This window comes from Oreochromis aureus, linkage group 16 (genome assembly GCF_013358895.1).
Source record: "Oreochromis aureus strain Israel breed Guangdong linkage group 16, ZZ_aureus, whole genome shotgun sequence".
Taxonomy (NCBI): Eukaryota; Metazoa; Chordata; class Actinopteri; order Cichliformes; family Cichlidae; genus Oreochromis; species Oreochromis aureus.
The window spans coordinates 19,397,461-19,424,705 of record NC_052957.1 but is presented as its reverse complement, the minus strand read 5'-3'; the positions used below and the strand labels follow the sequence as shown (position 1 = coordinate 19,424,705).

Genomic DNA, 27,245 nt, shown 5'->3' with positions numbered 1-27,245 from the left:
GACCGTATCCGTGCAGTTGTTGTGCCAAAAAGTGATTGCCGTCCGCGGGAGCGCGCGCAGCCGCTTAAAGCTGCAGCGCTCGTCGGGTGAGAAAGGCGACATCTCACTGATTCTGATCCGCCGGTCCGCGCTGTGCGTTTATGTCCTTTATGTCCTGACGAGCCCAGTTGTGTATGCTATTAAGACTCGACTGTACACTGTGTTCCTGTTTTCCTCCTAAACAATAAGTTCAGTTGAAGCAGCCTTTCAACGCCTCTCTCTGTCTCTCGCAATCAAAGTTGACCCACAAAGGAACCCGCCGTATTAGTCAGAGGTCCCTTTAGTATGGTTCGGAGCCGCGGACCTCCAGTAATAGTAATAAATCACACAGCATTAGTACATTCATGTAGTTGTAAAAAGCATGATAATATATTAAGTAATCCAAAGTATTCAGAATACGTTACTCTCATTGAGTAACATAACGGAATACGTGACAAAATACATTTGGGGGCATGTATTCTGTAATCTGTAGTGGAATACATTTTAAAAGTAACCTTCCCAACACTGCCCATGGACCTCTCGTCCTACGGCAGCTGGCTTAGACTCATGCTTATCCCATGTCTTTCATTTCTGCTTGATCATAGCAAAACAAGCGGCACCTTCCGAAAACAACGAAAAGAATGTAAAACATATGATGTTTCTCAAATCTGACCAAGTATCCACCCCGCATTCCTACATTTGACTTTGAAAGTAACCCTTGCTTCCTGCTTGAACCAGAGGGCGTGGATAGCCGCAGCAGCAGCAATGAGCAAATCACAAGAAAGAAGAACAAATGAAGCGAATAGAGTTACATGTTTTGTTTATGTTTTCACGGACAATTACTATGATAATTCAGCGCCACTCCATGTTTTCCATGATACCCTGTCGCTTGGTGATAATATCTGCGTTCCTGCTGACCAGAGAAGCTGCTGACGGTATGTTGAAACTTTTTTGTACATCCTTGGATCGGCTCGGATTTACCTTTCAGTAGTCAGCAAAGTCACACACAAAGAAAGCAATCCTCTAGTCTCCTGGAGTTGAATAAATGAGAATTTTAAGATTCTTCTTTTTCAATCTGCTGTGAAAACTTAAGCAATAGTAAGAGTGTGTTTACTAAGTCAGTATTTGGAGCAAAGTATAATCCAGCTAGTCCACTTATTTTAGTAATATGAAAGTCAAATGACTTTTGACTGCCTGTATTCAGATTACTTATTACCTAAAGTGTGCTTTATGATAAACGTGATATCAGAAACCGATGCCAAGCTACAGCAGACTAAAGCAAGATGATTTGAAGGTCACCAAATATCATTTATATTATATAGTTTCTGTAAATAGCACAAGTTTTGTTCATGTTTTTTGCTTGTCAGAAATTTAGCACTAAAGGCTGTCTTTACTAGCACTTTTTTTAAATTTTGAAATAAAAACACTTAATACTACCTCATGTTTGCTGGTCCACCAATTGTTCCCCTCAAAATCTGAAAAGCATTTCCATATTTTCATTGTATGTTTGAAATAATGCATCCTTATCATGTGAGGTGAACATGGTTGGGGATGAAATCATTTCTTTCTTTCTAATGAAATCTTCAATGAAGTAGCTGTTAATATCAAAATTAGTATAATTAATTGAGGACCTTTTATTTTGTGTAAATTAATTTCCATGTTTTTTGCCATTAGGCCCATCTATGGCCACTAAATAATCATAGTAGGAATATTCATTCATCGGTGTGTGTGTGAAACAGATTAACTCTGCTTTTTGGTTCATATAAGCTTTCTCCTCATTTCTTCTCATGGAAGCATAAATACTCTCCTCTCTTCCTCTCACTCACTGTGTTTGCACAACTGCCTGCACATCTACATCTGTTTGTTGTTTTTTATGCTTGCTCACTCCCCGATCTCTTATTCTTTTGCATGTTTGTCACACTTACATATTTCAGATGTCAGACAAAAATAACCTGAAGAAATGCATAATGCAGTGTTATTTTCAATTCAATTTCAGTTCTTGTTGCCAATAGTGGCACAACCAATAATTAGATTTAGGGGGAAAATATGATCAGGTAGGTTTGGACAACTTTTTTCCCTTAATAAATAAAATCAGCATTTCAAAGCTGTATTTTTTGTATTCATTTGGGTTATTCTTATTTAATATGTGAAATTTTTTAACTGGGACAAATATGCAAAATAAGAAATCATAAAAGCAGCAAATGCTTTTTCATAGCACTGTATTTCTGTAACTGACATAGTGTTACTCCTCCAGACTAATACAAAACAGCTGACTGGCACATCCAGGCACATGGTCAGGGAGAGCTTGGTCTGCTTTTGCTTTGTTTTCTATTTCTATTCTCACTCAGGCACTTTTATTTAATTGTTAAAAGTCAAAATAATGATCAAGATAAACAGTCAATTAATTGTGTGTTTTAAGTGTTTAAGTGTGAAAATCTTCTTGGATGCTCTTTTGTTTTTGCTTTTTCAACTGTGATCTGATCTTTCATGTACTTTCCAGCTCTCCAGGTGATTGGTGGAAGTGTGACAGTGGAACAAGGAGGCACCGCTATTTTACCGTGCTATGTCATTGATACCACCGATGACCTGACACAGATTACCTGGCAGAGGAGGACGAGAGAAAAACCTCACAATGACAATTTGCTAACTGTCCTACCCAGAGAGGGAGCGCAGTTTGTCAATGGAGGTGATGATCGATTTAAATATATCGGGAATTTTAACAACAAAAATGGAACTCTCCAGTTTTCCAATGTTGCCCTGAAGGATGAAGGCAGCTACACATGCATCTTCACCTTGTTTCCCAGTGGAAATCAGAAGACTGAGATACCTCTAAACTTGCTTGGTATGAAAAAACACTTTATTTAAAATATTCTGGGTGTTTGTGTGTGAGACAGAGACAGAGTTACTTTCACCATCCTGTATGCATTTATTTGTGTGCTGTAACTCTCCTAGTGCCTCCTTCCACAAACATCAAGGACAATCTTCCCACTTTGGGCACTGAGATACCTCTTATAGTGATTGGTATAGAAAGAACAAAAAATTTATTTAAGAGATGTGTTTGTATATGAGATGTAGACAGAGTTACTTTTACTGTCACGCTTACATATTGAATTATTAGTTTTCTGTAACTCTCCTAGTGCCTCCTTTCACAAACATCAAGGACAATCTTCCCACTTTGGGCACAGAAGAGGTTTTATTTGCTACCTGTACGGCTGCTGGATCGAAGCCTCCTGCAGAGGTGAGGTGGCTCACTGGTGCTTTGAGAGACAAAGTGAGAACATCAACAAACTCCACTCAGTATGACAACGGGACGACTACCACAGTCAGCTCTCTGTTTGGCGTTCCTACGAGAGAGATTAACGGTCACCAGGTCCAGTGTGTCATCAGTGGTGATTCCCTGTCTACAGAAAAAAGTCTGCCCTTCACCATACAGGTCTACTGTGAGTGTCAGCTGATGATGTAGTTTGTTATTTTTGTTGTGTCACTGTTGATTTTAGAATTTTAATTGTTTAAAACACACACGCACCTTGCACACGCCGTTTCTTTTATTACAGTGTTTTTATTTACATTTTCTACACTGTTATTTGCTTTACAGCACTGTCTGCCAGCTCTGTCTATGCTGTCTTCTCTCTGTCCGCTCAGCGTTTTCTCCCAATGCACCATTTTGCTGCTGCGTAGAAATGGGAGAGGTATAATTAGATATTAGCTGTCAACTTTTCCATCCTGGCTCCTCTGGCACTGCAGCTGTGTCCAGTCTGCGCCACAGCCCACAGCCAGCTGCTATAAAAATATTTTTGTAAAAGTACACATCCAGGACTTGCTAAGTTTTTTCTTTCTTTCTTCATATGCAATTGTGACATTTCCCCTGCTCTCATGACCTTGTCTCCTGGTTGTGGCAGTCAATATTATGTCACAACAGATGAAGAAAGAATTTCTGAAAGATAAGTAGAGCAAAAGTCAAGACAAAATTAGGATATCTAGGTTGATACAAAGGCTATTGTTACGCCATTATTGTTAAAGACTAAATAATACTTAATGTGCGTGTTTTATTTTTTGGACTGTCAGATGAAAGACAAAATACCAAGTACCAAAAAACTGATCTTTACTGAGGTCAATATACCTCAATTTGGAGCTTTTGGCTACCTTGAATGAGCTTAGTTTACCTGAACTGAGGCATCAAAAAGAGTCAAACTTCACACTCATTGATTTCGTCAGAGACATGCTGACTGTCAGTAGCTACAGTTAATGGACTGAGCTTTGCCAGAAATCCAAGGTAATGCCAGTGAAGACATAGATGAATGCTCTCTCAGCAGACCTTCATCCCTCAGTACCAATCCATGACCATTTCAGTGACACAGCACTGTCCTGCAGTGTTACCAACCTTCAGTTTTTTTTAGTTGAAGGTGTTTGTAAAAAAGTAACCAAGATTTATGGATTTGTGTGCCATGATAGGATTCAAACATATGTGAAATTATTTATATTTCCTTAGTTTAGAATTAACACACTTTTCTCTATATTGTTTGCAGTCCCACCCACAGAAGTGAACATTAGAGCAATTTCAGAGGACTCGTTTGAGTGTGTGACAGAAGCCAACCCAAATGCAAAATTTATCTGGAGCAGGTAAAGTAATTTGAATAATTACTGTGCGTGTGTGTGTGTGTGTGTGTGTGTGTGTGTGTGTGTGTGTGTGTGTAAGAGGTGAATGGCAGGTTAGGCAGGACCCAAACACAAAGGGATGAAATGGAAGAGGCAGTCTTATTGCTGTAACAAAATGCTATACTCAAAACTGAACGGTACAGGCCAGGAGGAAATTAGGAACTAGAAAATGGAGCAGAAACACAGCAAATGGGAACAAATTGACGAGGAACACACATTACGCATGACGAGGGGATGGACAACAGGTCATAACATTCATACTAAAGAAGGACAGGAAAAGAGGCAAAAGGACTGTAAAAACTAAAACAGGAAGTAGGATAACACAGATACTATATCACAAAGGCTTGGCACAGGAACCAGGGAGAAACAAGCATGGGGACATGACTGACTGGGGAGACAGAAATGGAACAGCAAACACTGAGACAAGAGAAAAACAAATGTGAAGATGAGACTGACTAAACACAGGAGAAGACAATGAGCAAGAAAAACTCAAAAATCACACAGAACGGAAGACTAAAAGAAACATACTTAATAGATGACATAAAAATAACCACAAACCTAAGAATCACATAAACTGTACAAAAACTAGTCACGTGTAAGAGTTATTCTCATGTGAAATGCAAACTGCTTCTAATGCAGCTGTGTAAGATTATTTCCATGAATGCTCTGCATGCAGCAACTGTCAAATCTGATGTAGCCTACTCACATGGAAAAGATCACAAAGTAAATTAAATAAAAATTCTGTTAAAGCTGGGCAAAGTTGGATACTATTGCATTAGATACTTGTGGTGACTCCATAGTGTAGTAGTTTACACATTCGTACGTGAAATCTCGCTGGTTTGAGACCAGGAGGAGACCCCTGCAAGCTCAAATATTCAGAGCCATCCACTGTCATGACTGTTTGTGAAAAGGGAAACACTGAAAGAAGTATATTAAGTGATTGTGTTTGTAAAGTTATTTTTCACCTGAATAGACTTGATGGAGGAGGACCATGGAGGGCGACCATGGCTCAAGAGTTTGGAGTCCGCCTTGCAATCGGAAGGTTGCCGGTTCGAGCTCCGGCTCGGACAGTCTCGGTCGTTGTGTCCTTGGGCAAGACACTTCACCTACCGCCTACTGGTGTTGGACAGAAGGGCCGATGGTGCGATATGGCAGCCTCGCTTCTGTCAGTCTGCCCCAGGGCAGCTGTGGCTACAACTGTAGCTTGCCTCCACCAGTGTGTGAATGGGTGGATGACTGGGTATGTAAAGCGCTTTGGGGTCCTTAGGCGGGGCTAGTAAAAGCGCTATACAAATACAGGCCATTTACCATGCCATAAGTTTTGTTGTTGTTGGGTTTTTTTAGGGGTTTTTTTCCTTTCATTGACACTGAGCTCTTTCCAAGAGATAAATGTGCAAACACATTTCAATTTTAGTTGAAGATGCTCAGAGAATTCTAGTCTTGAGCATAAACTGTAGGACTCTCAGAGGCATGGCTGTTAATGTGTGGATGGTCCTCTTAAGCCAATATTTTTTCGTAAAGTAAAAAAAAAAAACAAAAAAAAAAAAAAAAAACGGAGGCCAAAAATCCAGAAAGCTTCAACAATGAGAAAATCTAATGATTGAGGATGAACATTGTGACCAAAGTTAAGCTAGCAACCCAACCAAGAGCACAACTCCCCCTTGCTCACTAGTCCCATGACAGGCCTACCAGTATCACTGAAACTCATCAGCTGTTGTTGGTTAACTAATATTTATTAACAACCTCTGACAACATGCAAAAAAGAAGTACAACAAAATGTTCACAACCGAGGCTATAAAACAAGCCTATAATTGAAAACTGCTGGAAACTGGATTAAAGGCCACACCCAGAAGACACCCAGTAAAACTGCACTCCAGCCAGACCGGCACTGTGGGTTCCAAACATAAATGTTCTCATAAATCCTGCTTTCTGTGGTTTAAAAGCAAAAATAAAAATAGTGGTTCAACCCTCCTTTTTGATAATATCCAGTTAAATATATCTGATCATCTTTTCTACTCAAGTCAATGTGCAGTGACAGGATAGGAAAACTGCATTCAAAATGCCACATAAAAGTATCTGCTCTAGCCTATTGCAATTGCTGTGCAATAGTCAAGAGACATTGTGACTTGACTGAAAAAAGTGTTTTGTCATTGGAACTCTGGAGGATTGCGGAGGCTGTTTTAGCTCAGCAGACAGAAGCTGAAAGACTGTTGAGACATAGTTTCACTCATAGCTGGACTGGCCATCGGGCATACCGGGCATTTGCCCGGTGGGCCGCTGGCGATTTTTTGTTTTTATGGGCCGATGGATTTTTTTATTTTTTTTATTTTTTTTTAGGAAGGGTATATATAATGAAAGGTGTTGGATTGGCCAATTGGTCATGATCGACTCTGGGCTGGACCAATTACAGCCGAGGAGGCCGAATGCACCCTCCCCCTTGTTCAGCAATCTTATAGACGAACTAAAGAAAATGGAGAACAAAAAAAGGAAAGGAGGTGTTTATGAAAATATCACTAAATCTGTCATTTATTAATTTTAATATTAATTAATGATCATGTCTCACCTCTAGTGTTCTTGGTCTTAATTTAAGGTTTCTACCATGTGTTGTAGATAGTTCAGGAGGTTAACTCGACCAAGCAGTCTTTTGTTTCCGCTATGTACTGTTTAAAATCCAGAATAGGGAGGATGGTGTAGGTTTAAGTTTATTAGATTGATACATATATACCAACAAGGCAGTGTACATCAAAGCAGTTGTTTTCATGCAAAGGCTTTATGGTTTTTCCTATAGCGATTGACAGATGACGTGACTTTCGCGCATTGCATGCCAGGAACTCGTGGCAAAACAATCCAAATACCGCATCAAATGCAAGCATTTGCAGCACCGCAAAAACGTTCATTCTCCGGTTCCAATACCTTCTTGGTTTTTCTTTGCCGCACAAAAAAGGAATGTACAAAACTAAGGAGAACAATGCCGGACCATACAAAGACAGACTCGACGAAAAGGCAAAGAAAAGATACGAGGAAAAAATCAAAGGAGTGAGAGGGTCAGACCCTTACGAGCACACAAAGTGGACAAAAGACGTTAGCGTGCTGCCCAACTTTCACCACGCTCAGATTTATAATTATATGGATCTTGGAGTGAGTGCATACACTCATGAAGTTTTAGTAACTTCAGGTCACTGCAACAAGCCCGGGTACAGTTTACCGACGGATGGGTACAGGACCTTGAAATGCACCGTGTAGAACGAAAGACCATGTACAAACAAAGGTAAGTTTACCAGTCTCACAAATCGTCTTCATAAATACACAATCGTTAACCGTTTATTAATATAACCTTTGAGCTCAACGGTAATTAATTAGTAGTGGAAATAATTTCTGGTGACAATAATATTGTATGTTGTAATCGCACTGGACAATTAGTGATACAAAACAACTGTTTTATCCTGTGAATAAAAGTATATGTTTTTGTCAATGTACCCTGGTAATAACAGAAGCGAAACGCAATATTATATACAATAAATAAAGAAGCATAGCGTGACAATTTCTGTTCAGCGCCAGACTTGCTTGTAACCTATATCACCAATTATGTTAAGAAAAATGACGACGTATTAAGTACTACAAAACACTGACCTTTGTGGGAATGCTTGGAGCAGACTAACATGTGAGCTGGAGTGTTCTGAGACGTTATATTTGGTATATCTAGACCATCCGTTGGCTCTTACTTGAAACATGGCTTAAAAATTTCTCTTCAACGACATAATCCGATAAAAACCCGATCTCTTTACCCGTCGGCTTCCCGTGGCTGTCATGCGACCGGCTATTGCAGTTAATAATACAACAGCTTCTTGCCATTTTTGGGTTTCTTTTTATCGCTGTGTAACTGAGTTCAATTGAAAGCCTGCGTGCGCTAGTACCTCTTGCCTCAAGTTCCCAGAATCCTTTGCGGTTTTACCCCTGAATGACGTCACATTTTCAATCTCTATCCTGGTGGGCCGGTCTCTAGTCAAAATGCCCGGGCCGATTTTTTGTCCCAGTCCAGCCCTGGTTTCACTTATCATTGTCCACTTATCAAATAAAATTATTCCTCTCATGCTTAGGATGATAAATGATTCCGTTAAAAATAAAAGGTTACCAACTTCACTTTACGAGGCAAATATTTGTTTGCTTCACAAAACTGGAAAGGAGGAAGGCGTCCCAGCAAATTATAGACCCATTGCTCTTTTAAATTGTGATCATAAAATCATAACCAAAATCTTAGCTACAAGATTGAGTAAACATATTTCAACAATTATACATCCTAATCAAACAGGATTTATCCCTGGTAGATGGTCATTTAATAATGTCCGTTTATTATTAAATACAGTTTACTCAGGTTATGGAAAAGAGGTTAAAACAGCAGTACTTTCTCTGGACGCCCAAAAAGCGTTTGATCAGATTGAATGGTCTTATATATTTGAGACTCTAAAACAATTTGGTTTTGGGGAATATTTTAGGGATTGGATTAAAATGATTTATCTGTGTCCGGTGTCCTGCATTCTCACTAATGCAGATAAATCCTCCCCCTTTCAATTACAACGCGGAGTGAGACAGGGGGATCCCCTCTCACCGCTTCTTTTTGATATAGCTCTGGAGCCCCTTGCCATTAACATAAGAAACCACCCAGGTATACAGGGAGTTAAATTTGGGAATGTGGAAAGTCTTGTTAATATGTATGCAGATGATTTACTGATCTGCCTTTCCGAACCAGAAATTTCATTCCCTAATCTTTTAAATTGCATTAAACACTTTGGGAAATTATCAGGATATATGATCAATTGGGATAAATCTGAATTTATGCCAATAACAGATAATCTATGCCCAAAGTTCCTCAGCTCACTCCCATTCAAATTAGTAACTACATCTTTTACCTATCTTGGCCTTAAGATCTCTAAAAATCCCAAACTCCTTTATAAATTGAATTTCTTGGAAATGCTGGATAAGCTCAAAGATGATATTAGAAAATGGAAACTGCTTCCTCTGATCGGTCGAATAAATGCAGTTAGAATGGTGTCTTTGCCACGATTTTTATATCTTTTTCAAAACCTTCCTATTTATTTGCCACTTAAATTTTTTAAGCAGCTTGATTCATTGATTCTTTCATTCATTTGGGCAGGAAAACCCCCTCGGATATCCATGGCTCATCTTCAAAAAAATACTTCCTGCGGGGGGTTAGGTCTCCCTGTGTTTAGACATTATTACTGGGCAGCAAAGAGTTCTATAGCCCACTGGCAGTGGGGTTCGCCTACTGATTATTGTCATGACAAGCTTCCGAGCTGGATCCAGGTAGAGGCAGCAACAGTATCTGAAGCCTCATTACCGGTCTTATTGTTTTCTAACACGGGTTCTTTTAATAATTCGCTCAGTCGTAATTTTGTTGTTAAACACTCCTTAAAGATATTAAGTCAAATTAGGAAATCTCTTAAACTACCTGACTTTTCAGTAAGAATGCCAATAATGCATAACTACTTGTTTAAACCAGGTAAAATGGATAGGGTGTTTTTAGAATGGGGGGGAAAAGGGATTGAAATGCATTGAGGACTTATATATAGATGACAAATTTATGTCTTTCCTTCAACTTCAAGAAAAGTTTCAGTTACCTCAATCACATTTTTTTCGTTATCTTCAAATAAGGAATTTTGTTCAACAAAACTTTTTGTCATGGACCGGCTGTGTGGCAGGCAGGAAGTGGACCCAAACGCAGACTCACAGGAAAACAGGACTGAACTCAAAATACAGCTTTATTGCTGACAGTAGATAATAGCGATACAAAATAACATGAAACTAAACTGGGAAGTACTAAGGTAACTGACTTACGAGGAAACACAAGGAGGGGCACACAGTCATGAGGGAGAACGCGACACTGACACAGGGAAACACAGGGCTAAAATACACTGGGAAGTAACGAGGGGAATGAGACACAGAAGGGGAGCACAGCTGGGAAAAATCAGAACTGACGAGACGAGGGAGCAAAGTAGAATACACTCACAAGAGACATGGACCTTCAAAGTAAAACAGGAAGTAGCACAGATGCAAACTAGACTAGGGGAGACAGAGCAACTAAGAAACACAGAACAAGGAGACACAGAGGGCAGTTATTAAATACTCAGAGAACTAAAGAGAATACAAGAAAGCCAAACTAAGACACTAGACTAAAGAATAAACTAGGGGAACAAAGGGAACTAAGATCATAATACAAAACTCAGAGACACAAGAAACTCAAAACACTGGGTCACCGACCCAGGACCGTGACACTTTTCAGACTTTCCACTGAAGCCACGAAGTCGTACATACTTTGATATAATTCGGAAAGCAGATTTTAAACATCTGATATCTCAGTTGTCAAGTGCTTTACAATACCAGTTGATTCCGATCGAATTAAGAAAACATGGGCTGAAGACCTCGGTGTCCCTCTGTCTGAGGACCAATGGTCAAATTGTTTGTCCAATATTCAGAAAGGCTCAATAAACGCCAGATATAAACTAATCCAGTTTAAAGTCATTCACAGATTACACTTTTCTAAACTTAAACTTAACCGGATCTATAATTCTGTATTCCCCTTATGTGATAGATGTAATATCGGTGAAGGTTCCCTTGCACATCTATTTTGGCATTGCCCTGTCTTGAATGCTTTTTGGAGCCAGATTTTTATGTGGTTTTCAAACCAATTTAGGAAAAAAGTACCACTTGATGGTACATTGGCTATACTTGGATCATTTGGATCAGTCGAATCTTTTTCCTTTTCACAAAAACAGATCATTACAATGGGTATGCTGGCTGCAAAGAAACTTATTCTTTTACAGTGGCTGTCTTCTTCGGCACCGTGTTTTAACAGGTGGCTTAATGAGATGGTGTCTGTGGCCAGGGTGGAACAGATAAGATTTGATAGAAAGGGGAAACTGGCGAGTTTTTGTATGATTTGGCAACCATTTCTAGCATTCTTAAAATTAACTGATCATAATTCATGCCTCACACTCCGCGTGAATTTTTTTAGTTTATTTTACTCTTTATTTAGTTAATATTGCTATAATTTTTTCTTCTTTTTTTCCCCTTTCTTTTTTTTCTTTTCATGCTTATAAGTTCACAAATGCTAAATGTAGTAATTGTTCTCGGTTGATTTTGTGTAAGCATGTTGTGTTTAATTTAAAAGCAAAAATAAAATTATATAATCATTGTCCACTTATCTAGTTCAGGGTCATGCGTGTGGGCTGGGACTTATCCTACTTGCTATAATGGTAAGAGGCGCGTCACCAGCTTACTAAAACAGAGAACCAGTAACTGCATGTCTCTGTCCTGTGGGAGGAAGCCGGAGTAGCTGGTGAACCCGTGAACCCGTGCAAATATGGAAAGAACAAACAAACTCCCCATGGAAAGGCTGGACAGAGATATTTAAAAAAAAAAAAAGAAACTAAATAATGAATCATCTGGTCACATGGTGTACTCAAAATCTAAATTAAGTGATTTTTAGCTGCCTGTGTGAGAAACTAATATTTAAAAAAGGGTTTTGTGCTTTTGTTTAATATTACTTTTGGCTTATTTAGTGCTTTTCTGTTATCATTTTGCTTTTAGTTGTTAAGTGTCTTGTACATGTCAGGGCTCTAGGCTAACCTTTTTCTTGGGTGCACCAGCACAAAAGTTAGGTGCACCCAAATCTTTCTACTGCATCGCTTAACACTGCAGTTTTAAATGTTCACTTTTTTTTACTTTTTTTTTTTTGAAAATTGCTATCCATATAGACAATATTGATTTGTGAATATAATAACTAACAATCTTGTCAACACAAAGTTCTTTATTTGGAGCACAGTTCTACAAGAAAGATAAGTTACTGAAAAAGTGCTTGTGCTTAAAGTGCTTCTCTGAGCTGAAATTTAAACTTAAAACACCTCAAGATGTATTAAATAAAAAGAAAATCTAAATTAAAAGGGCCTTAAAGTGTCTCAAAGGCTTCAAGCCGAACATCTCAATATCTGAACATCTGAACAGTTTGATATCTTATGGGCTGTCCTCCATTGCAGTCCTTAGGTGGCCAACTTGAATGTGTCTGCGATGACACCTATAAACTGGGCGCACGCAACATCATTACTGTACGATGGGTTTACGTTAAAGCCATTTTCTTGTGAAGATTTTTTTTGGACTTGAACTTGAACGTGAACAGAACTTCTTCTTTGGCAATATTGTAGGCAATGTTAAACCTAATCATCATCTCGGCTTCTTCTGACGACCTGTTTACTGCTGCCGGCCACTGAAGGGCAGTGGGGAGAGGGGACACTTGGGCAGTGCATTTATCGCAGCATATAATGTGTTTTCTGGATACACTGTGCTTTTTCAGCGTTTCAGTCTGAAACGTATTAGCAACAGTCACAAATGCAGTATTGCTGGTGTTCTGACAAACCATACTACTTTGGCAAAACCTCCTACCTTATGTACTTTATGCACATGTGCAGAAACAATGGGTATGATAGTTTGTCAGGTAGGATGGATTCCCAGAACATCCGGCCATGGTCTTTCCACACTCACGACAGTAAATGCAGTGCATCACGTTGTCAGCTTTACTGTATCTTAGCCAGTGAAACTGGTCAAGCCACTCTGTTTGAAATTTATACACTTTCCCCCTTTTACTTTCAGTGGGCTCTGGCTCGGAGTCAATCGTATGTGGCTCATTATCTGATGCCGCCTCTGGACTAGTGTTAGACATAACCTAAGAGCTTGATGGCTCCGTGTCAGAACACTGGCTATGAATTTCAGACGGATCAGGCCTTAACAAAAAAGTTATAATTCGTTGTCTTCATCTTTTCTCATTAACCACAGTTACATCAACTTCTATCGGTCCTAGGCTACTCACCTCTCTCTATCCGCCTGCACTTTCAAACATACACATGTAGGCAAGGAATATCTGTACCACAGCCAATCAGAGAGGTCCTGCCCATGACTATCTCTGATTGGTTTAGAGCACGATATAGGCATATTGTTTCTGTTGTTGACCACACAGAGGCTTTTTTTTTTCTTACTCAAGCAGCTGGTTGCATTGGTGCCATTGAGAAATTAGAGCCTTGCATGTTTTCTATCCTTTCCCAGTGTTTCCCTCAGTGTTAAGTTGGTATGTGTAGGTTTTTATTTAACCTTTGTATGAGTTACTTACTGTTTTATTTTGATACTCCTTTTTTCTGAGCTTTGTGTTCCTTCACTGTGTTTGTGTCTGTTGTGCCCATCTGTGTTTAGTCTTTCTACCTACCAGGGCTGGACTGGTAATCTGGCATACCTGGCATTTTCCCAGTGTGCCAGGACACGTCTGGGCCGATGGGTCAATATCATTTTTTTTCTTCGTCAATATCATTTTACAGCCTACAGGCTGGCTAGTGGTCCACTGCGCACTAGCCCTACAAGCACTAACTGCCACTCATTTATTCTTTTTCATTACTGACACTGGATTGCCTGATCAAATCTCTTAACATGACCGGCCGTTCTCCTACCATCCACCCTGTAGAACAGAAGTTTACTGTGTAAGAAACCTTTGATAAAGATGGACAACCAAAAGTGAAAAGGTGGAGCTTAAACGCTATGACAGAAAAAGAAAAAAGAAACTAGAAATAGATGCAGAAAAATTGATCAAATTAACCAAAATGTTAGGTGCTGCACCATCAGTCCTATTACAAGCAGTGACTATTATAAAGCCTTGGTAGTCACATAAAGGTGTTGTTGTTAGCACTATCCATGGAGAAGTGCACGACAAGGGACAGTAGTCCCAAAATGGAGGGAGAAAGAAAGAGAGGAAGATGTAATTGTGGTGGTAAGAAAACAGATGGAGGGATTTAATTAGGAAGTTAGAAATTTAAGTCAAACCATCACCATGAGCCACTGCTAATAGCTATATACACATGTATACATGAATAAAATTAATTATTTTTTCCTTTTTTGTTATGTTTCAGTATTTGGATCCTCGTCCTGCAATTAGTAATGGCTGTATGAAGTTTCATGAAGCATTAAAGCTTTTCATCCACTTGGTAAACTCATGGGCCAAAGCTGCATTGTGCTTCATTTGCTCTACTGTGCCAGCAAGTGGACAATAAATGTAAAACAGAGTGAATATAATAAGACAGTATTGATTTGAGTAAATGAATGATCTTTGTTGTGCCAAAACATGAATTCTAAGCTTAATAATATGGTGTTTATCTTCATGATTTAATGGGGGGGGGATCAAAAGGGAAAATGGAAACAATTGGGAGAGGGTTGTGATGTGAATGTGCCTGGCTGCCTCTACCCGATCTTGTTTTTCAGGGAGCCATACCTTGTAATTAGGTAAAAATTAAATAATGTAATGTTTTGGTGTGAGCAAGAAAAGTGCAACGCAAAAAGCTAATGACTAAAATTAATTTGCATTTTTGCAAAACTCACATTTTTTTGCCTTCTCTGTACATTTCATGTAGTTCTTGTTCATGTTTTTTCCAGATCTGGACAGCCTTTGCCACAGCCTGGTGTCAAAGTAGAGGGTGCAAAGCTACAACTGCTGAGTCTGACCTCTGATCTAAATGGCCTCTATCAGTGTGAAGCATCTAATGCATATGGACGTGAACATGGTCAGCTCTATGTGCATGTTGCAGCAGGTGAGGTCAGCTTGGATTTAGCTGTGCAGTTTGTCCAAATCTTTCTGAATTTTTTTCTGAGTTGTTAATTGAGCTTTTGCTGTTGTTGCTTCATTCTGATCTTATTCTGAACACCAACTAGCTTGAAGAGATTGGCTTAAAGTATAAACAGCATGAAACTGACAAGTGAATGAATGGATGACTCAAGCGCCACTCAGTGCAATACATCGTTATAACTCAGGCCACCATTACAAGCTCAAAACATGTACCAGCTTGCAGTGTTGGGAAGGTTACTTTTAAAATGTATTCCACTACAGATTACAGGATACATGCCCCAAAATGTATTTTCTAACATATTCCGTTACGTTACTCAATGAGAGTAACGTGTTCTGAATACTTTGAATTACTTATATTAGCAAGCTTTTTACAACTACATAAATGTACTATTGCTGTGTGATTTATTACTATTACTGAGGGTTACTCACCATACCAATGCTAACTAGATTTTTAAATCTTAACATAAAATGAGTAACGGTAGGGTGGACATTAGGTTTTTGCAGCAATCTTGTATAGAAAACTATTCTGTGCGTATATAAAACAGGTCTGCGGCTCCGAACCACAGTAAAGGGACCTCTGACTAATACATCGAGTTCCGTGTCGGGCTCGTGGCCAAAAACTTTACTTTGTTGTCTGGGTCAGCTTTGCCAGTGAGAGACAAAGAGAGGCATTGAAAGTCTGCTCCAACGGAAGAAAGAAGGAGAAAAACATGAACACAGTGTACATTCGAGTCTGAATAGCTCACTTACAACTGGGCTACACTGACCATGAGGCTACATTCTTTAGGGCTATGCCTGTAACACTCTGCCTATTGCCTTCATATTAAATAATTTTTTGAACAATAATTTTTTAAAATATTTCTTCACGTCATTATGCGGGCCGCAGGTAGAGGTGACATGGGCCGTGAGATTTAGACCCAGGCATTAGAGCCTCTTAATGAGTGTTTTGTTTGGGTTTCTACCAGCATGGAATTACCAAAAATAGAGAGGGGACAGCCTAACATATGAAACAGGAAAAGACAGCCGTGTAATCCCTTTATGTCAACAAAGTAACTGTATTCGGAATACTACCTTTTTAAACGGTAACTTTAACAGAACACAGTTACCCAAATTTTGTATTTTAAATACGTAACGCCGGTACATTTATTCTGTTACTCCCAAAAACTGCCAGCCTGCTTCTTTCACGGTCATATTAAGTTTGTCTTTTATTTTTGTGCCTCACCTGCCAGCAGATGGAAGTTTTTAAATATGTTGAGTCCAGGTATAGAATGATTTTGGAATACAGCCAAGCCACCTGAGGTGTCCTATTGCCATTTAGAAGACTTGCAATATTGTCTGAGTCATCTAAATGTGAAATATAAAACTAAAAGCCATGAAAGTGAAAGAGAACAACATCAGTCTAATTATATTCTTCCTTCTTGTGTCCCTGTAGGAGCATGTTCTGCTGCTTGGGCCTTATTTGGTCTTTTGCTTACTCTGAATGTGATTGGGGTTGCAGCATGGTGCTTCTTTAAATGTGGATGTTTTCAAAGGTACTCGCAACAGCAACACTTCATATACCTAATATGTAGTTCTCCTGATATTAAACCATATACACATAATGTTCAAATAGGTCTAAAGCTTTTTGATCATTTGAAATAAACAATCAAATGCAATAGAGAGAAAGACTGTCAGCTTTAATTGTAAGTAACAGTATGTGTGAAATGTTACACGTGTGTGTGTGTGTGTACATATATGTGTATACATATATATTACATTCAAAGTCTGAATGTATAGAATGAAACTTGACGGAGGCGCTTGTGCAATCTAGTGTTTTCCTTGTTTTTAGCTGCGAGAAGTGGCACTATGAGCCAGTCCACACGGAATCTTGTGGTTCAAATTCTAAGTAATGAGGAGCTAATTAACACCCTGGCAAATGCATGTTCTGGCCAACCTAATATTTGTACCAGTGTCCTGCATCGTACTACTGATGAAGAAATGTATTCACTATTTCAGAGTGGGAGACCAAATGCAGTGAACCTCTCCGATCAGATAGCTCCTGGTCTCCCAAGGCAGAAGAGGTAAGAACGGAACTAAATGTATTGAAATTACTAGTGGAAGTTTAGTAATTGCCCGTACGTTTCAATTGCTAGAGTAAGCTAAGTAAACAAAAATATCACAGTAAAAAACTGTGTGAGATAGACTGACAGCGTGTGATTGTGGAGACTAAATTGTGCACAACAGTTAATTTGTTTAATTGCGGAAACATTTCACTTAATCTGCAAACATTGTGTAAAAACAAAGCACATCATTCAGTTGTTACAACAACAAAAAGTTCTTTGTGAATTTAAGAATTTCTTTTATGTGATTGTTAAGTTTCTCCACCCATCCGTCCCACTATCTTCCATCATCTATCCATCCATCCATTCATCCATCCATTCTCTTCCACTTAGCCAATTTAGGATTCCAAGAGCCTGTCCTAGCTACCACGGGGCTAGAGGGTGTTTGTTTATGCAAATTGGACCATGTAACTGCATTTAAAATCTGCACTGGAGTTTAGCTGTAACTGGGACTCAGACAAAGTAATGCAGTCAATAAGGACTGCCTTCCAGACAGTTGTGGAAGGATGCGGGTAAGCTTTAGATCCTTTTTTATAGAAATTGTTTTTTTAGTTCCTATTATACTATTAAAGGTCAACTTTGGATATTTCCAAAAAGGATCTTAGAGCACTGATCATATGACTGGATTGATATCTTTTACAGTTAACAAAATGTATTGTATTTTAGTCTGTTAGCATGAGCAAAACTTTCATATACACTATGTTTTCTTCTTCCCTAGGCTACAGATTTTGCTGGCATTCCACACCAAACTAGTTGAGCCATCATTTACTTCCAAAGAGACTTTTTAATGGAGACCTTGTGAAAAAACTGTTTCATCGGAAGCCAATTTATGTCAGACCTGACAAGATCATTTTATGTGAGGACAATGAATCAGTAAGCAAACCTGAGTATTTCAGCAAATGTATGTATGTTCATAAAATGAGAGTGCGAAAGGCAAAGATGGATTTAAAACTCCCTTAATTACATTGTACCCTCACAATGTCCACTAATCCTTCTGTCATTGCTACTGATGAGGATGAGTCTTACTCCATGGAACATCTGCCACTGTCAGTGACAACTCACATGGCTTATCAGTGGGTTCTTCTGCCAGTGTTACTGGTGACACACGTCTTAAGAATGGTACATCATTATTCTGTTGGTGGGTTATTGCCATTGAGACTAGTATGTTTCTTTCAACAGTAAATAACTGGAAGGTCTTTGCCATAAAACATCTAAAATAACTATGCTATGTTACTATGAAGCTATGGACCGATGAAACCAAGATTAACCAAAATGATGGAAGGAGAAAAGTATAGTAAAGAAAAAAAATAGCTCAAGTCACACGTAGTGGAGGCAGTGTTATGACACGGGCATGAGTGGCTGCCAGTGGAACCAAGCCTCTACTGTTGTTAATGATATCACTGGTGATTTTGAAGCTAATAGTTTTGTTTGTCCTTCTAAATAGTAGAAGTCAAATATTTAATATTTTAATTTCCTTTTATGGGTTTTAGATCTTACAGGCTGAGAATGATCTAGAACTGCAAGATGGAGTTGCACAGGTAACCAGCTTGATCAGTCTTGCTGGTCACAATGTTTGCATAACACTGGAGAAATGGTTGTCGTGGCCGAGTAGTTAAGGCAATGGACTAGAAATCTATTGGGGTCACCCCGCGCAGATTGGAATCCTGCCGACAACGAAGAATTCTTTTGGCAGGGATAGCTCAGTAGGTAGCGTGGTGGCCCCATGATCGGAAGGTCGGAGCAAGGTACCGTCCCTACACACTGCTCCCCGGGCGCCCAGTGGCTGCCCACTGCTTCACAGAGTGATTGGGTTAAATGCAGAGAGGAATTTCCCCACGGGAATCAATAAAGTATACATTATTAAAACAAACAAGAAACTGCTTTGGATCTGGCTCACTGGTGTGTCCTTCAATGGACCCGTGCTCCTTTTGAAAGGTATGTCTAAACACATCCTGTAATGGTAAAAAAGAAAAAAAAAGCCTGTCCAACTAAAGTCAGTGTGTGGTGAAACACTGAATGTATACACAAATGTGTTCTTGAATGGTAAATATTACCCTACTTATCTTTATTTGGTGACACAGGCCTGTAGAGTAATAGTATTAACATTTGACTTAAACCCACTCGTTAAAAAAAGTCCTATTCTCGTACAGGTCATAACAAAACAGAAAGTTGTAATTCATAAAATTAAAATTCACATAAAACTTTGTATGTGTGCTGATATAGGGATGTGAATATGTAAATAATGTAAATAAAAATAAATAAAATTTAGTAGCATTTGGGACGACTGTACACTCACAGAAAAGTCATGCTTATGGAACAAAAGAACAGATGTATTTGAAAGCAATCTGTCACTTTTACTCCAATTCATGACAGGTCCCTGTGTGTCATGTGTCAAGTCAGTTGTTCCATGTATGGGCATTCTTTTTTGCATATGTAAGAGAGTCTGGCCCAGTAAGGGGAAAAAAATGTTGTTCACCCCTGATACAGAGCATCAGGAAAGTAAGTAACAATAATATAATATAATATAATATAATATAATATAATATAATATAATATAATAATATTTATTATATTTATAATATAAAATACAATTAGATTTTGTTTTATTTTGGCTAGGTTCAGAGATGGCTTTAACAACGTGCTAACCTTGATGGCTAGGTGTCCTAGATGCTCTACAGACCCTCTTCAGATGAAGTGTGACTTTTTGTGAAAACTGGTGCATTTATAAGTAAATAAAATATATATCTCCAAGAGATATAAAACTAGAAATTACAAATAAATAACATGCTAAATTTGGGTAAAATTAAGGGATAAAAAGGTACTAATTACTAGCTATACAATACTATAATGATAACTGTACAATACTAACAGTACAATAAACAAAGACAGGACAGAGACAATACAAAGTGGATTGTGCAGTAGGTATAGAATACCAAGTACCGATGCAAGTGCTGAATTTACAAAGAACATTGTACCCAAATGTGATTTCAGTTTCACTTCAGTGTATTAAAAGCATAGATAAATGCATTATTACCAATCCTGTTTACTGAGTACAAATAATAGACTATTTCTGCATCCACCTAAGCTTAATTTGTTGTGGTTTTCACTAACTTCTTTTTTCGACATTATGGTCTCACTGTATAGATTAAATGCTAATTAGATTCATGTGTGACTTTCAAAGTACAGCTTAATTTTCAAAATATGCATCAGTTTTACTTCTGCATTAATCTTTTGGTATTTTAATGTATCAGTATACCAATAGTCTTTGTCAGAATCCCATTTTGATTTTGTATTTTTCAATCTTATAGTTGAAAGTGATGTCTCTTTGGAACATATTCTTGTTTTCCCTGGGTTTTTCTCAGGGCTGGAATGCCTTGAGTTCATCACTTACTGCAGATTTCCAGTGGCCAATATTTGTGAAAATATCCTTCGTATCCCAGTTCATGTAGTGTACACTACTTTCAAATCAGACATGGATTTTGCAATACGGAATTCACCAGGATTTGGAAGAGCATGATGTGTATTTTCAAGGACTGTAGACATGATGAGGATTTTGTTTTTGTTTTTCTATTTTGCATATGCATGTTTTATTTTCTTGTTTCTTTTTAATATTGTTAACCCAGCTTCAGATTATCAACCTGTCCAGGGTGTACTCTGCCTCTTGTCCTGTAGCTGGAATAGGCTAGCACTGCAGATAAAGATAAGCAGAAGAGAATGGATGGATGAATTTTGCTTCAGTTTATACATGTGAGGCATGTTTTGTTTTTGGATTGTAGCTCATCTGTTTTCCTGCCTATATGGCAGTGTATATATTGTACTTTGTGTCATTTTTTTTCCAAATATCAACCTGTAAGAGTTTAAAAAAGATTTCACTGTTTGATAGTTAAAAATGTATAACAGATATTTTATCTAATAAAAAAATCATAATTCCTGCTTATTAACAGATAAATGAGTACATCATACCATGATATGTAACATATAGTGTAACATTTTTTACTGTGACAAGTAGGGTTTGTCATGAAAGAAAAGTATACTTTAAACACTATTTGACTACTTTTATGATTTAAATGGCACAAGTGAATATGAAGATAAAACAATGTCTGAAGTGCACTTGACTGAGCGGTGTGTGATGCTGAGGAAGCTGCAACATTCCAACAGTCCACAGCTGCAGTGGGGAGTTATTTTCCATCTTCCTTAAACTGTGGTGGTTCCACTGATTTACAAATTAATTTACAAATCTGTTAATTCTTGGAAGATATGCATGGTGAAGAGCCCTAATATGACATGGATCAGTGCTATCTAAAATCCCAACATTTTCAATGAAGAGAAAAAGGTCTTTAAAGTATGCTGACACAACTCTGTTTAGTTCGCCCCACAATCTTTCAATCTTTTGATTATGCAAACTTCACTCAACTATAAAGCTTCCTCTCTTTGGCCCTTGATGTTCAGTCATAAATCATGCAATATATTCTCACTGCCAGCATCACCCCTGACATGTTGTGGGAGGCCAAAGAGATCAAAAGCACTCTGTGAAAGTTGCATAGCAGTTGATGCTCTGTTATCTGTGCAGCATCTCATGTAGGTAATGCAGCGACTATAGCCGTCAACTCCTCCATGAAAGACAAACCCCCAAGGATTTAACGTATGGTTTGTGTCAGTATGCCTGGAATAAGAAGAAATATATTATTATGATGACACTAGATGTACATCAAAATAAAGGTCTATGACTTTGACATTGTACTTCTGTCATGTAATCTTGAGATAAACAATATTTCAACCCTGACATTATACAGCATTGTTAGTTATAACACAAACAAAATATTATATTACTGCAATGCAGGAAGTAATAATTAATATTAATCCAACTTAAAAAGAAATAAAGACATATCACACTTGATTTGGGACAGTGACATTGTAGACCCTCCGCTGAATTGCTCTCCGTCCTCTCAAAGAAACGAAATAACAAATATGTTAACTTCTTCCTTATTCCTTGCATTCATTATCGTATTTGCCATCTGTTGACTGTGTCAAGTGCCATACACATTATGAATAAATTTGTTTCCATTTTTATCACTTACCTTGGCCTTCCTCTTTGAGATGTAGATTGGTATAATGAGCCCATAACATGTGCTTCAGCTTCTGCTTGAAGTGTTTGCTCAGTTGACATCTCCATCAGTGATTAATAAATTCCCTCAAGAAGCGTGCATAATCTTCTCCCAGAAACATTTTGTTGAACATTATTCATGAGCACTAGAAATGTTGCAATAACGAAAACGTGTTCTTCAAGGTGATGCGATGTAAGCTCTACAAAGTACTGAAATAGTTCAGCTGATGCCATTTTATAAAGGCAGAGAATTCAGAAAAACTTCATCTCTAAACATGAGGTTCATACAGTCTATGTATTCAAGTTTCATTCTATATATTCAAGTTTCATTCTATATATGCTATGCTATAAATGAAATAGGTAAAATGTATGGAGAGGATTCCAAGTGTCGCTTGATTTAAAGAAAGTCAAAGGAAAAGCTCATAATCTGAGTACAACATCCTCTTTTGGACACTGAGAATTTATTACTACTACTGTTGTTTATTTTTGATTTCACATTACTTGTTGTATGAATTCATTTCAGCCAAATACAGTAAAGATGATTGGACAGTGTCTGACAGTATATATGGACAATGATCACAGTACAAAAAAAAACCTTTTTGAAGGTAGAGCAGGATTCTGCATTGACCGACTCAGTCCTCTGTGATGAAGACAAGAATAAAGGCTAAACAATACATGGACAAGAAAAAAAAATGAAGCCTACTACTGAAAAAATGTATCACAAAGGAAGAAAATTAGGGTTAGGGTTATATAATTTCAAATATATAGTAGCCGTGTGACTTTTCTGTTATTCCCAGTTTCAGCATGTCAGCCAATTTCCTCTGAACAATTTGCCTTTTATGTTTAGGACGCCTGTAGGCCGTGAACGCACCATCACACCAGGCTGTTTCAAAATGATGCTCGATGAGCGATGTTTGGCTGGACAGGGGGGAGAACATGTCTGCAAAGCGCTGTTGCAACTTGGCAACATCTGCTCTCTGGGCCTTTGTGAGATGGTTATCACAATGGAGGGAGGCAGGAATGATGGAATTTGGTACCTCTGACCCCAACTCATCTCTTTCCTTCACCAGGCTCACCAGAGAAGTGGTTTCTGCCTCTTTCCATGCTTTCTGGATGCTGAAGTGTTAAATCTGCGTGACCTCTCCCCGTCCGACCGTGTGACCTCATAGTCAATGTCCCCCACTCGCTGTGTGACCACAAAAGGTCCTTGCCACTTGGCAAGTAACTTTGAGCTAGGGGAAGGGACTAATATAAGCACTTTATCTCCCAGTTAAAACTGTCTGAGCCTGGAGCAAATTCTCTTGTGATAACCCCCCCAAAGTGTGGAGTTTTGCTCTCAGGTCCAACACATACTGAATCTCTTTTTTTGGGACCTTCCTCCCAGCTTTCTTTAATCAGGTCGAGCACCCCACATGGCTTCCTGCCGAACAGCATTTCAAAGGGAGAAAATCCCATGGAGGCACCTCTCACACTGCAAATAACAGAGGGTCTAACCTGAGATCCCAATTGCGTTCATCCTCGTGCATGAACTTCAGAATCATGGCTGAATTAAGTCTTATTCAGCCGCTAATGGGCTCCACCAGCCCATTAGTTTGAGGGTTGTAGACACTGGTCCGAATAGATTTAATGCCCAATAATTCATACAGTTCCCTCAGTGTGAACTACATGCCTTGGTCAGCCAGTATTTCTTTTGGAATACCAACTCAGGAAATGACCTGAAACAGTGCCTTGAGCCTAAAACGTTCTCATTCCAAAGGGTGAGGCCACAGGTGGTGGCGACTGAACTGATGACAGTCTCTGTTGACAGTAACAGGACTCAAACATTCCAGAAGGTTCAACTTTATTTTCATTGAACCACAGACACAGATCTTCCCAAAAGTCTTGGGGATCATCAAGATGTTTTCTGGCAAATGTGAAACCAGCCATTGTGTTCCTTTTGCTCAGCAATCAGTGGTTTTCTCCTTGATTTCTCCCAAGAATGCAATTTTTGCCCAGTAAAGCCTGTCTGAGTTTATTCTATGCATAGTTTCTTTGGTTAAGGTGAGCGAGATTCTGAAAAAGTATTTGGGTGAGTTCGATATATACGGCATGATAGTCCTTAAATAAAATGTTTGAGGGTAAAATATTGTAATGTCACATTTTTTTAACTGAACCTTCATTTAACAGGTAACAGGTTAAAAAGGCGCCAGCTGGACAACGCTTGAAGGTTGAAACCGATGAGAACAACAATTCTTCCCAGAGATATGATAACAAGAATGAACTGACTCTCCTGTGCTATTCCTCAAGGCCACCTGTGTAGGCTGTGGACTGTTAATCTTCACCTAATAGGTGAAAGGACACTGTCTCGGGCTGAACACAGGATACACATCCCCACACATCTACAATGATACTGATACGCCCTCACCACCACCCTCCCCTGCCAGAATCCAACACCTCCCATCCTTTCCTCCCATTAGATGTGGACAACGGCCCAGCTGGAGGCACAATTGCGAGATTGCAGTGTCCCAGATGCAGCTGTTCACACTGGAATATTTTCCCGTGTTGCTTGTCTGTGTTTTACTGTGTTATGGTGTCGTGATATCTGTGCTTCCTTTATGTGTTATGAAGGTTTTGTTTTTCCTCATCATACGGACTCCCTTTTGGGGACTAGTATGAGCTGAATTTCTTTTTTTTCTCCTAGATTGCCCTTCTGTTTTACACATTTCATTGTTTTTATCTCAAAAAATTCCAGACTATGATGGTTTTGACTGTTTTTCAAACAAATTACAGTTGATGCAAACTAAAGTTGAAACTGACTGAAGACAGGAGCAGAAGATGTTGTGGACCTTAAAACGTGGCATGTGTAACTGCTGTTTTTAGATTCTGGACACGAGCTGTGAGTTTTCTAAGGAAACAAAGAAAGCAGAATAAAAAAGTGAACAAATAAGTAAAAATGTAAGTAACACTAAAACTTGTGTGTATTGCAATTATGCATAGTTATCGTAATTAAGCTACAATTTTAACTCTACTCTCACTAAATATTTCCTGGAGCACCCAAACGTGTTGGGTAATGTCTGTAAAAAAATAACAAATCTGGGCAAAAAAAAAAAAAAAAACGTGGACCAAAAATGTATAACCCATAATGGTCAGTTCACAGAATTCTCAGTTAAACTGGAGCACGTGCAGGAGCAGTACACTGGCTTGTGTGCTAAACCTGCCTTCTGTTTTACAGAGCCCATAAAAGCCAAGAAAAAGTGTTCTGCATTTGAAGAAAGTCGTGTTTTCAGTGATCCAAGAAGGTAAAAAAAAAAAGGAATTCTATTTGTGCTTTCATTTCTCACTCTTTATCCAGGCCACTCACTCATTCCAGTTCTTCATGTGCAATACAAAGGCTGTTGAGCCAGCCACCCTCCTCTCAGTTTTTACTTATGTGATCTATGGCCAGAGCTGGAACGTTCATCAGTTATGTTTGTATATTAAAAAAAAATGAACCTCCCAATACTACTACCTAATTTTCCTAATAGTTTTTCCTTGACTTTGCAGAAGATCTAATTACACTTCCAGCTGACTCCTTAACAATGTGACAATATCTGCTTTTCCAAATTTACAAAGATGGACTACAGCTTGTGACTCCTACTTAACAGCAGTACATTCTTACAGTACTGTATCAGCCAGGTCATATAAATGAGTGTTATGACAAAAACTGAAAGTGAAAATTAAATCTGTGTTGTTTTTTCCTTGGTTTTTTCCCCCTAGAAATGACTTCTAGTAGAAGTCATTTCCGCTTTTGTTAACACTTTTTTGGCTGCAACTCATAGAATGAAATGAAAAACATGATTTGCCACAGTTGCTATTTAGCACAGTGAAGCATTGAAGGGTCTTTCTTAGCTATTTCCAATGGCTTTTGCTATGGCTGTTACACATGTACTTCTGAGTTAGGAACCTTTACATTTGACTACTGAGCTGCACCCCTAGCATATGTAAGGCATGCATCAGGCCAGTCTTTCTCTCCTCTTTTGCTTGAACCATTTGTAACAAAATTGGGCACTGTCTGTCTGTGATGTTTGTTTTGTTTTAAACGGTTGGGAGAGAGCTCCATACCTGCTGCTTCTACAAGATTATTGGTGAAACAGCCATGGGAGCTGCTTGTAAATCTGTTTAGTCTGATGATGGTATAACATTGTTTTTGGGGGGTCAACTTTCCCCATCAATTAAAGATGAAGTGGGATAGTGAGAAAGATTAGAAAGAAAGTAGGCAGGAGTACTGGGTGTACTGTTAGGTGTCCAGCAAAGAACAAGGTGGCAAAGGAAAAGGTTTTTTCTGATTAAGCTGATGAGCTATAGCATAAATATTTGGAAAATAATAAGTTTTCTTCTTAACCCTAGAAGCTAGGTAAAGAAGAGAGGTGATGATCAGTGAGCAGCAGCAAAGAAAATGAGCACAGGAGGTATAGAGAAGGGCCTATTGTTTATGGTAGAATAAGCACAGTTGGAATAAGAAATAAAAGTTACAAATTTTAGAGGAAAACATCTTTGTTCTGTCTTTTTTCCACCCACCCGATTCATTAGCATTCTGACTTTTATGATTGAGCAGTGTGATTTTGGGTGTAGCAGGCAACATATTTGCAATCCGAAAATTTTTTGCTTTCGAAACAATGTTTTACAGTTGTTTAAACACACACACACACACACACACACACACACACACACACACACA

General features: G+C 38.6%; 1 protein-coding gene and 1 non-coding gene across 4 annotated transcripts; both read left to right on the top strand.

Annotated features, from left to right (window-relative positions):
- On the top strand, positions 1–25,644 carry LOC116309748 (nectin-2-like). Of its 3 annotated transcripts, none has more exons than XM_039600000.1 (8): positions 1–953; positions 2,519–2,860; positions 3,156–3,458; positions 4,545–4,638; positions 15,157–15,311; positions 16,779–16,878; positions 17,342–17,406; positions 17,779–21,489. In XM_039600000.1, exons 1-7 carry the CDS (start codon positions 812–814, stop codon positions 17,361–17,363), a joined length of 1,158 nt encoding a protein of 385 aa, XP_039455934.1. In that variant the 5' UTR covers positions 1–811; the 3' UTR covers positions 17,364–17,406; positions 17,779–21,489. The 3 variants fall into 3 exon arrangements, with proteins under 3 accessions (XP_039455934.1, XP_039455933.1, XP_031582305.2); XM_031726445.2 differs by having other exon boundaries at positions 2–953; positions 18,164–21,489; XM_039599999.1 differs by having other exon boundaries at positions 17,175–25,644.
- On the top strand, positions 19,040–19,121 carry trnas-aga. Its single transcript has one exon. It is a non-coding gene; the product is annotated as a tRNA-Ser (tRNA).
- Positions 25,645–27,245: the final 1,601 nt, after the last annotated feature.